Source organism: Nyctereutes procyonoides, unplaced genomic scaffold (assembly GCF_905146905.1).
Source record: "Nyctereutes procyonoides isolate TBG_1078 unplaced genomic scaffold, NYPRO_anot_genome, whole genome shotgun sequence".
Lineage (NCBI taxonomy): Eukaryota > Metazoa > Chordata > Mammalia > Carnivora > Canidae > Nyctereutes > Nyctereutes procyonoides.
In genome coordinates, this window is record NW_026575024.1 from 29200375 (window position 1) to 29212415 (window position 12041).

At 47.2% G+C, this 12041-nt stretch overlaps 1 protein-coding gene across 1 annotated transcript in view; it reads left to right on the forward strand.

Annotated features, from left to right (window-relative positions):
* Positions 1 to 618: 618 nt before the first annotated feature.
* TMC2 (transmembrane channel like 2) overlaps positions 619 to 12041 on the forward strand; it is a 67648-nt gene continuing 56225 nt past the window's right edge. Inside the window, exons 1-2 of the mRNA XM_055344698.1 lie at positions 619 to 658; positions 11536 to 11851. Coding sequence (XP_055200673.1) covers positions 619 to 658; positions 11536 to 11851 — 356 coding nt within the window. The remainder of the gene's footprint in view (positions 659 to 11535; positions 11852 to 12041) is intronic.

Consider the following 12041-nt stretch of genomic DNA (forward strand, 5'->3'; position numbering starts at 1 on the left):
AAGTGACAGGTGGCAGGAGGGGGAACAGCTCATCATCAGAGGGGACCCAGGACTCAGCATCAGGATTCCCAGTGTAGATTCCTCAGGCTCTGCCCAGACCTACCGATTCCAATGCCCGATATTAGTCCTGGGGATCTGCATTTTAAACAGAACTCCTGGTGACTGATTTTCTCAAACATCCTAGGACTTCACTGGTGCCTTGTCCCAGCCAGGGACCCAAGGTAGGGAGAAAGGGCCCTGGAATGCTCCCTATGTCCCCCGTGGCCAGAGAGCAGGTGGCGTCATGGCTGGGAGGGGAGCTGACAGCTCCTGGCCCCTCTAGGGCCCCTCCGTGTGTAAGTGATGCCTGAAACGTGAGGCCACACTGCCTCTTTGCTGGGGAACCTGAGCGGAGGAGTGTGTGGCCGGATTGAAGGGCTGGGAGCTCCCACCTCCTTCCCACCTCTCTGCCAACCTTTCCCCACCTCCAGCTCAATCTCAAACAAGCCAAGGAGCCCTGGCTGCCGTCGGGGCTCAGAAAGAGATCCTGGGGGCCATGAGGGCAGGAGAGCATCCCCAACTGAAGGTGTGTGTGGACCAGCAAGTGGTGTGAGTCAGCCCAGGGGCTGAGGAGCCCCGATGACCATGAGCTGCCAGCTAAAGGGCCAGGAGGAGGAAGGTGAGTGGTCCTTACCTCTGAGAGGTCCACCCACAGGGTTCCTGAGCAGCAGCAGGGGACCAGGCAGGCAGAGGGGTCTCAAGACACAGGGACCAGGCTTGAGTCCAGGGCCTGCCACTTGCTCGCTTGGATGACCCCAGTCTGCTTATCCAGCCTCCCCTGGCCTCTCCCAGGAGATGAAGGCACGTTGTTTCCTGGCAGGGCTATTAAAATGCCATGTACAGCCTCTGTGCTAGTGTTGAGTGGCAGAGGTCTTCATAGTCCACCAGGGGCTTCAGACTCCTGCTATCTTGGTTAAAATCGTCTTTCCTCAGCAATGGCCTCAGCAGACTTCTCTGTCTGTCTTTCTGTCTGTCTGGGGGGTGTGGGATGTTCTGACCTCATGTCTGCTCCAGGGTGCCAGAGATGTCAGGACTGGAGATGCTTGTTAGTAAAATAATCAGAGCCCGGTCCCGGTCTGAGACAGCAGTAAGGAGCAGAGGGTGGGAGTGGTCCAGGGAGGGGGACCCCCCAGAGGTCAGCCGTCCATCACCCTCTATCTCTTCCAGCAGGCAGTGGCGTGAGAGGGCGGGCGAGGAGCAGCTCTCCGGGCACAGGTGAGGTAGGGTATGCATGAAATGGGGTGATGTATTCCTGGTATAACCACCATCCAGAGTTCTCTTCCATCCTCCTTCCTCTCTCTCTTCTTCTATCCTTCCCTCCCTCTCCTGTAAGGAACCCTGGGGGTCGGGGGTTTAACTTGGGGAGGTGGGGAGACAGAGGGCTGCATAGAAAGGGCCTGCCTGCAGCCCAGAGTTAGCAGTTGAGCCTAGGAAGCAGTGAGTATTCATCAGCCTGCAAGGCAGGGGAGCACAGCCAGGCCACTGGACTCCAGATGGCACACTCGTAACAAAGTACCAGCAGTGGTGGGGCGAGGCTACCTTCCCAGTAGGAGTGGGGCCACAGCTTTTCTGTGAGCCAGGAAGGGCTTTACCTGGAGTGGGGTTCCCCCCCCCATCCCCCTAAGGAGCCAGAGGAAGTCTTAGGCAGGAGACAAGACCTTCCCTGGAGCCACACCCACAGGTCAGGCATCCTGCACTTCAGGTCATGAGACGCATTGGAAATATGATGACATTTTCTCCTTGAATCCCAGTAAGTGAGGAAGCAGAATCTCAGACTGTTCTTCTGGGGGTGGAGGTAGAAGAGATTCCCCTTGGCCAATTCCAAGGGGGAGAGACTTGTCTGGGCCCCCAGCCAGGCACGCTGTAGGTGCTCCAGGATCCACCTCACCTGCCTCCTCTGCCAAGCCCTTCCCTCCTGTCATCCACCTGCCCCCCCACTGCTGGGGGTCCCGAATCCTTGCTGAAGCAGCTCCATGACACGGGGGGAGACCGTGGAAAAGCCAGGATCCCAAGCAGAAGGGAGGGGCCGGTAGCACTGGCATCTCAACACTCCTCCTGCCCCGAAAGCTGTCCCTTGGCCACTGTCTGTCTCCCTTACCCCACCCGCCATCCCGTCATTACTTCCCTCCAGACATGGGGACAAGCATTAGCAGGTGTGCCCAAGTGTGGCTGGATGAGAAACCCCGTTCTCATGGGGGTGGAGGGGGTAGTGCTCTTGGTCACAGTTGTCTAGATGTCAGGATTCTGGGATCTGGTACTCCACATTCCATTCTCCTTATAGTCCTCCAGATGCTGTCCTTCTGCACCCAACCTGGCTCCCCTCTGCCCCAGCCGAAGGGATTGGTCTTGGGGTCACCTGCGGGCACATGGTCCTGAAGCATGATTGAAATGGAAAGTCATCTTGCCTAAAATGCAAACCTTTTCCTACTGAAATATGCCATTCACACCCCACCCCTCTTGCCCTTTTTCCTTCCTCCATAAAAAACAAACAAACAAAAAAAGAATTGGTTCAGAATTTTCATTTCAGGGGTCCAAATGGTCAAGGAATACAGTGAAGTTAAATATTGAGAATCCATTACATTAACCGAAACCCAATTACATCAAGAGCTTCATTATAAATCTCCTCTGGAGTCACCTCTGGGGAGACCTGGTAGCCTATTCCTTTATCTTATAGTCTACAAGGAGAAAAAAAAAATGAGAACACAGTTATTTTCTCAAAATAATGACAATTTGTAATTTCACTAGTTGACAAGGAGGGTCAGAACTCTCCCTCCTTCCAGATCATTTTCTAAATGTACTTAACAGTTAAAATCACCAAGTTGGAGGGTGAACCAGACCCACTGGGCCTTCCAGAGTCTCCTCAGCCTCTTTTCACCTTGGGTCAGGTGCATACACACGAGGAGGCCTGTTATGGGTGAGGGAGTGCGTGCTGGGCTTGGAGGTCTTCCTAATGTAGCAGCTGCTCTTCAGACTCCTAAATTATTCATCATGTGGAGTCGTGGAAAGCTGGCTATAAAGAAAAACTAAAAGGGTATCTCATATTCTGTGTGGAAGAGGCTTGGGGAAGATTGAAGAGCAAATTCTGGCTTGCTTTCCACATTCCATATGAATTTTGTTCAGTTGGGAAATAAGATTACAACAGGAATTACAGCCTGTAAAAAAATGCGTGAAGCCCCGCAGCTTCTATCTAAGGTGTTTGAAAGAATGCTCGGTACAGCTCATTACCAAAAAGAAGACCATTTGGTAGCTGATTGAGGACACACGGAGCTCAGAAGAAGATGCAGACACATACTGACATTTTTATGCTGTTCTTTTAAACAATATGGAGCAAGTATTGGATGGGGGCTCAGGAGACCCTTCTCCTTCACCCTTTGTACACACTCTCTGCTCTTCTGTCCACTCTGAGAGCATAGCTCAGTTCGGGAACTCTCCTAGGAGTCCCAGCTGCAATGACACATACTTTCTCACACTCATTCCCAGGTCTTTGGAGGGAGTGGATTTGTTTCTGGCTCCAGCTCTCCTCCAAATGGGGGCTGAAGCCTTCCGGAGCCATGAGGAAGAACATCTCTCGCTGGGACGGACGCATCTCTCACTGGCTGATACTAACCAGCTTCCTAACTTGGATGAGTTCTCATTACACTTAGACAATCTTGCTTTATATGGTTCTGACCAAAGCCTTTTTCCCATAGGAGGTAATATAGAGAAGAAAGATTAGGGCAGGGGGTGCCTTCGGGGTGTACGTTCAAACCCCACATTGGATATAGAAACTACTTAAAAAGGGACGCCTCGGGGGATCCCTGGGTGGCTCAGTGGTTTAGCGCCTGCCTTCAGCTCGTGGCGTGATCCTGGAGTCCCGGGATCGTGTCCCCCGCCGGGCTCCTTCCGTGGCGCCTGCTTCTCCCTCTGCCTGTGTCTCTGCCTCTCTCTCTCTCTCTCTCTCTCTCTCTCTCTCTGCATCTCCCATGAATAAATAAATAAATCTTTTTTTTTTTTTTAAAGGGATGCCTGGGTGACTCAGTGGTTGAGCGTCTGCCTTCCGCTTAGAATATGATCCTGGGGTCCCAGGATTGAGTCCCACATCGGGCTCCCCACAGGGAGCCTGCTTTTCCCTCTGCCTATGTCTCTGCCTCTCTCTGTTTGTCTTTCATGAATAAATAAATAAAATCTAAAAAAAAAAAAGATCAGGGCAGGAGTGGGCTGAGAAAACCTGTCCAGCCGTACATACAATTACTTATCTTTCCATCTGTAAACAGCACTCACCACCTTTCAGTATACTTATACCACTTAGCTCATGCAGTAATTGCCCCAATTAGAAGCCAAGTCCCAAAGAGTGTTAATATGGAGTCAGATCTTTGCTTGGTGCCTTTTCTTGCATTCACTGAGGGTGAAGCAGCCACAGCAAACATGCTCACGGGGCCTGCCCTGCGGTAATGGGAGCCCATGTCCGTATTTCAAAAGAGCCTCTGCAGTGCTGCTAGCATGAACCTTGGATGCAGACTACATCCTGCAAAAAGACTCCAGTATCACACCCTTACCCTCCAGATTTCAACCCAGCTACCGTATGGATACAGCTCTCTCGGCAACCTCCTTTTAGCACACTCCCATCCCCAGCAACCAGATCCCACTCAAGACTCAGCTCTGCCTTGGTCACCTCTACCATCTCTTGTGTTTCCACTGGGGCCCCTCACCCCCTGTTTCCTCTGCCTAGAACCCCCTCACCTTGCTAGCACCATCCCCCTCCCCTTCTTCTCTTGGCAAATTCCTGTTCATCCTTCAAGAATCAGAGTAAACATCACTCCTTTACGAAGCATTTCTAATCATCCCAATTATACTTTGTCACGCTCTCTCTGTATTTCCAAGGCTTTTTTTTTATCATCCACCATTTGTTCCTTCTTTTTAAAAACAAAAATTTGTTTTATTGTCAAAAACTGGCTTCCTAAATATCACCAACTCAAACTATCCATAAGACAAAGCTGCTTTATTGCTTACAGCAGGCAAAGCTTTGGCAGTGTCTCAGAAAGGGAAAGGTAAGGTCAGAATTTATTGAGAATTGAAAGTTTGGTTTAAGGCAGGATTTCCAAAGTGGAGAGCTTTATTGGAATTGGGCAAGAATTATGACTGTCCACAATAAGTGGCAAGGCCAGGATTTTGAGGTAAAGCATCCCAAGAAACTTCGGGTGTAAATTGTCTGTGATGCTTTCCATTGAAGAGTTGATGAGTCTTTGGGGAAATCTGCAAAGACCAATCAAGCCATTTGCCTGGGTGGGAGACTCCTGGAAAAATAAAGTCATGCTGGTCAGCCTGCGTGGCTCAGCGGTTTAGCGCTGCCTTCAGCCCAGGGCATGATCCTGGAGACCTGGAATCAAGTCCCATGTCGAGCTCCCTGCATGGAGCCTGCTTCTCCCTCTGCCTGTGTCTCTGCCTCTCTCCCTCTCTCTCTCTCTCTCTGTCTCTCATGAATAAATAAATAAAATCTTTAAATAAATAAAGTCATGCTAATGAAGACAGAGGTATAGCACAAAAATCATCTTAGTGCAGACACGCAGGTGTAGTTTGGGTTCTCTGTGTCTGGGCTGAGTGTGGGGTAGATGGTTTCAGTTCTCAGTTGGCCTTTGTGATCAGTATCGGCCCAAACTGAAGAAAGTCAATTCAGATCTTCACCAGTGACATCCTAATCGCATGTCAATTATCTGTGGATAGTTGTTTCAACTTCCAAATTTCTGGGGGTAATTGTTTCAACCTGTGTCAGGTGTTCTAGTTCTTTCTTCTGGATGACCCTTTGCTGAATCATTTGACACACAGCAGCTATACAAGAGCGTTTAAAACTCTGGAGATGAGGGGCGCCTGGCTGGTTCAGTCAGTTAAGATCTATCTTTGGCTCAAGTCATGATCTCAGGGTCCTGGGATGGAGCTCTGCATTGAGTCCAGCATTGGGCTCCCTGCTCAGCGGGGAGTCTGCTTCTCCCTTTCCCGTCTGCCCCTCCCCCCACTCATTTTTTTTCTCTCTCTCTCTGTCTCAAATAAATAAATAAAATCTTAAAAAAAAAACCAAAAACCCAACTCATCCATCTAAACACTGGTACACAGACAAATACAAAGAGAAGAATTGTGGCCAGAGTTTATATAGTCCACTTTCCAGGCAGGAGCCAGGAATGCCCAGACTAAATAAAAGAACAAATCTCATGCGCAGTTGGAAAAGTCCATAGAACCAAATATAGGATCATTAATCCAAGTTCCCAGTCTCCTGATATCTTTGTTTACTTCCTGGATCTTTTTAGTAATATTAAAGATCTCTGAGAGGTCTTCAGGAATTCAGGAACGCCAAGTACAAATCCCTCCCCTGAAACATTGCACATTACCCTAGAAAGCCCAAAATATATTTAAAGCAATTCTGTTCTAGGAATGCCTGGCTGGCTGAGTTTGTAGAGGAAGTGACTCTTGATCTTGGGGTCATGAGTTCAAGCCCCACACTGGGTGTAGAGATTAAATAAATAAAACTTAAAAAAAATAATTAGGCAGCTCTGTTCTAAATCATCACCTGCCTCTTTTCATAAACCTCTCAAGAGGTATGTTCTTGGGCAGCCTGGGTGTTTCAGTGGTTTAGCGCTGCCTTCAGTCCAGGGCCTGATCCTGGGGACCCGGGATCGAGTCGCACGTCGGGCTCCCTGTATGGAGCCTGCTTCTCCCTCTGCCTGTGTCTCTGCCTCTCTCTCTCTCTCTCTGTGTCTCTCATGAATAAATAAATAAAATCTTTTTTTTTTTTAAAAAAAAGGTATGTTCTTGGTGGCATTGTCTGATCACCTGTGATTCTCTCAATCATAACATGTAAGATTCACTTTACTCTCCAGACCTCTCATAAAATATGGAAATAAAAGTCCTGAATTTCACAATTTCCCTAGAGTAATTAGGGTTTGGTTCTTGAATCAGGGGCAAAATTTTCTCCTTCTTTAGTGAAACTGTCTACTACTCTTATTTTCCTAGAAGATAAACGAAACCCATAGAGCATACAATTGCTGAAATATTTAAACATTTGACCTATATCAATTTAGCCTAGAAAAGGCTAAGCAACTCTTCTGATTTGACAACTCTTCCCATGAAACTCCAACAGTAACATATCAAATAATCCTAGTTGTTTTTGGCACCTCTCTTTTTCATTACGTGGAAGAATAAGTTTTTGTGATTTTCCAGGACTTTCTGGGAAATTGCAGAGATAGTTTTAGATACGAAAGATATTCTGAAAGTTATTTTACTTCACTTAGGAGTCAATCTAGGGGAAAAAAAAGAAATCAAAACTTGTCAGATTAAAGTGTTTTTCAAAAAAAAATACTTGTCAGATTTGAACACTTAGGATCGTGGGTGCCTTAGAAACAATATTTGGTTACTCATATATTTTACGGGTCAGAATGTAGTCTATCTTGGTGAATGTTCCATGTGGGCTCAGGAAGAATGTGTATTTTTCTGTTGTTGGAGTAAGTGTTCTATGAACATCAATTAGATCCACTTGATTGATGATTCTATTCAGTTTAACTATGTCCTTATTGATTTTGTGCCCCCTGGACCTCTTGATTACTGACAGAGGGGCTATACTCTCCAAGTATAATAGTGGATTTGCCTATTTCTCCTTGGAGTTCTATGAGTTTTTGGTGATCTGTCGTTAGGTGCATACATATTAAGAATTATTATGACTTTTTCGGGATCCCTGGGTGGCGCAGCGGTTTGGCGCCTGCCTTTGGCCCAGGGCGCAATCCTGGAGACCCGGGATCGAATCCCATGTCAGGCTCCCGGTGTATGGAGCCTGCTTCTCCCTCTGCCTGTGTCTCTGCCTCTCTCTCTCTTACTGTGTGCCTATCATAAATAAATAAAACCAAAAAATTATTAAAAAAAAGAATTATTATGACTTTTTGGAGCTCTGATTTCTTTAATGTTATGTAATGTAATGCCCTACTTTCTTCCCTGACAATTTTCCCTGCTCTAAGATCTGCTTTGTCTGAAATTAGTATGGTTACTCTAGCTTTGTTTTGGTTAGTGTTAGCATGGCATATTTTCCTCCATCTTTTTCTTTGTAATCTGTATTTGTTGTTATATTTAAAGTGGATTTCTTGTAGACAGTTCCTTGGTGGGCCTTTTTTACTATCAACTCTGATGATCTCTTTCTTTAACTGATATATTTAAACCATTGCTTAAAGTGATTATTGATATAGTTGGATTAATATTTGCTATAGTTGTTGCTGTTCATCTATTCATTGCCCTTGTTCCTTTATTTTTGTTTTTGTCTTCCGCTTTTCTTCTACCTTTTGTGATTTTTGACTGAGCATTTTATATAATTCCAGTTTCTCTCCTTTTTAAAAAAGCATATAGTTATATTTCCTTTTTTTCAGTTATACTTCCTTTTTTTTAACTTTCCTTAGTTGTTTCACTAGAGTTTGCAATATCCATTTATAATTAATACAAGTCCACTTCCAAATAACACCATACCACTTCATGGGTAGTGCAGGCCCCTTATAACAGAGTTTCCAGTTCCTTCTTCCTGTCCCTTGAACTCTGCTGCCATTCATTTCACTTATCCAAAAGCTACAGTCATCCAACACATCATTGCTAGTATTATTTTAAACAAACTCTTATTATTGGATAAGTAAATAATAAGATCTCAGATCTCAGCTTAGAAGTTTCTTCTTTCTGGGACACCTGGGTGCCTCAGTTGGTCAAACATCTGACTCTTGATTTCAGCTCAGATCATGGTCCCAGAGTCGTGGGATCAAGTCCTGCCACATTGGTCGTGGATCCTGCTTAAGATTTTCTCTCTCCTTCTCCCTCCCCTTCTGCTCCTCCCCCTGCCTTACAAGAGTTTGCTCTCTCACTCTCTCTCTCTCTCTCTCAAAAAAAAAAAGTTTATTCTTTCAGAAGCTCTTCCTGAAGTCTGGGTGAAGCCCACCCCCATGCTTCTTGAATCATAGAACCAATCACACTGTCTCTTCACTAACTCAAAACATGTTGAAGGACAGAATCTTGTGAGTCTCATTTGCTGCTGTAGCCTGTGTAGTATCTAGTCAATATTAATAAGTGTTTTGGTATGGATGAATGAATTAGTGAATAAAAGGACAAATACATCTCCTTTGAGTTCTTGGTCCACCCAGTTGGCCAAACCGGCAGGCACCTTATCCATTTGAATATGCCACCAATATCCTAGTTTGAAACCTAGAAAGAGAACTTGGAGCAGTTTCTCTTTGAACCTCAATGCAAATTCCATTCACAAATCTAGCATGCTCCAGCTTTCATCACACTTGTACAAATGTTTGTCTCGGTTGGATTTCCCTGCCACACTTTGAGATAGGTGCGTATAGATCATCAGTCATATTCCCTGGAAACAGAGCCTGAGATGGGGATTCCTGAGCATGCAATTTATCAAGGGTGGCTCTCAGGAGACAAGGAATGAGGGAAACAGGATAGGCAGGGCAAGAGAAGGAACTGAGCAAGGATGTGTGATCAGATGGAGTCTAACCAATGCCTGAACCTTGTAGGAAGCTCTGGAGTATGAATAAGCCACAGATTTGCCCAGGCCTGAAGCAGAGGACTGGACTTTTGTAACTCCATATAAGTTAGTAACTGGCTATGGGCTGATTCAAGGAGAGGAAAGGGATATAAATTTCCAGGCATTTCCCAGCAACATGGTTCCCATCAACCAAGAAGGGAGAACCTGTGAGCTGTTAGAGTCACCATGCACAACATCTAGGGATGATGCAGTGGTCATGTAATGCAGATCTGGGTAGGACACCACCAGCGCTTACTGGAGTACCTACAAGGAAGCTGACTCAGAAAGCATAAGAAACTTGCCCAGAGTTACTCAGATAACAAGCCTAGTCCTCCAGACTCTGAATCCCCAGCTCAGTCTGCCCAAATCCAGCCCCACCTACCATGGACTGGTTCTGGTTGCTGTTTGACAGGGTGGCTTGCTTCTCAAGGGTCAGGGAAGCAGAGAGGAAAGCTCTCTGGGGCCACCACATCACATGCCCAAACTTGAGAGGCTGGATGAGGAGGACGGTAGGGGTGAGAATTTGGGAACCTTAGACCCCACATCCCAGACTCTATCACAGTTGCTGGGAATGGCAAGTGGCGAACTTCTATTCTGCTTTGCCCAAAGCTGGGGCTTTTGCAGTGCAGCTGGGGAAATCTGCCTAGCCATGGCAGAAAAGTCTGGATTGGGGGCCCCTGTGGACAATGAGAACAGGTGCCCTACAGAAGATTGTTTCCAGGCACTGCTCGCTCAGATGTGGGGCCTCAGAGTGCAAAAGTGACAAGGCAGGCTGGAGACGAAAGGGGAAGGGGACTTTGTTGAGTACTTCCCACAGGCCAGAACATTTACTCCTGCTTTTAATTAACCCCCCAACCACGTAGATCCACGAGGATCTACTAGAGCCATTTTATAGGCGAGGAAGCTGAGGTGCAGAAAAGTGAAGTAATTTATCTGTGGTCACAGAGATAAAAAGTGACAGAAATTGGGATGCTTGAGTGGCTCAGTGGTTTAGCGTCTGCCTTTGGCTCCGGGCATGATCCTGGAGTCCTGGGATCGAGTCCCGCGTCAGGCTCCCTGCATGAAGCCTGCTTCTCCCTCTGCCTGTGTCTCTGCCTCTCTCTCTCTGTGTGTGTCTCTCATGAATAAGTAAATAAAATCTTTAGGAAAAAAAAAGTAACAGAAATGATAATTTCATGCAAACCAGCTTATCTAAGCAAAAGACATCTTATTTCTGGTTAAAAGTATCAGGATAGCATCATTTATTCTCAGATGTCAGTCACTGTTCTGTGTTCATTAACAAGCTAATGGAGTAAGACTGAGCATCCCCATGTTAGAGATGAGCTGAGACTCAGAGAGGTCAAGTGACTTGCTCAAAGACACCCAGCTAGTAAGCTGTGGAGAGGTTGGCAATTAATATCAGAACTTCATGAAAATTTCCCTGCATTTAATTTGTAAATGCCTATATGAATAGTTGTACTTAGTGTAGCTGTTGGGCAAACTTTTGAGGGAATTTCATACCGTAGATTGTGTTCAACCAGGCCATTTGCCAATGCCACAAAGTCATTGTTCACACACACACACACACACACACACACACACAAAGGTGGGGGCAGGTGAGGTAGCAGCTCCTGGAGAAAGAAGCCTGCTCAGCCCTTCCTATGTCAGGATCCAGACTTGCCGGAGACCCATGCTTGGCCTGGCCCTGGAGATCAGGAGAATGACTCAGCTCTGACCCCAAGGAACTGCACACCCAAGAAGCGAAAAGACATGTGCCTAGATTTCTACCTGAGGTTTTGGCAAGAGTGTGGGGATGCCGACCGGTCAGAGGAGGGGACATTAAATCTCATCCCAAACCAGAGGCTCCAGAGGAGGTGGCCTTTGGAGCCAACAAGTTCCAGAAAGCATCGTGGACCTCTGATTCCCGGGGGCACTTTCCTGGGGTGGAGGCCAGTGAGGTCAGAACTGTCCATTTCCTGCCCCTGCAGGTGACAGGTCCAGGAGGAGACCCTCACGGAAGCAGCCTCCCAGAGCCGAGCGTGTGGTGGGCAGACATGGAGCTCAGCCTAGCCAGAAGGAGCGGGCGGAGGGCAGCCCAAGGCCAGGGTCCCCCCGGAGGAAGCAGGCAGAGCACCAGAGACTCAGAGAGGAGAAGCCTGGGGGGAGCTCCACAAAGAGGACCTGTGAGGGGAGGAGGAAGAGAGATGGGAGGGCTTCCCTCAAGGAGCAGAGACAGAGAGCTCCCCCAAAGAAGGAAAAGGAGGCACTGAGGAAGGAGACACGGAAGCGACCAAAGAAACACAGGTATGTTGTGATTCTGATTCTGGTGCATCTTTTTTTTAAAGATTTATTTATTTGAGAGAGAGGGAGGGAAAGATCGAACACAAGCAGGGGAAGGGCAGAGGGAGAGGGAGAAGGAGACTCCCGCTGAGCAGGGAGCCAGATAGGAGCTCCATCCCAGGACCCTAGGATGGACCTGGGCTAAAGGCAGACG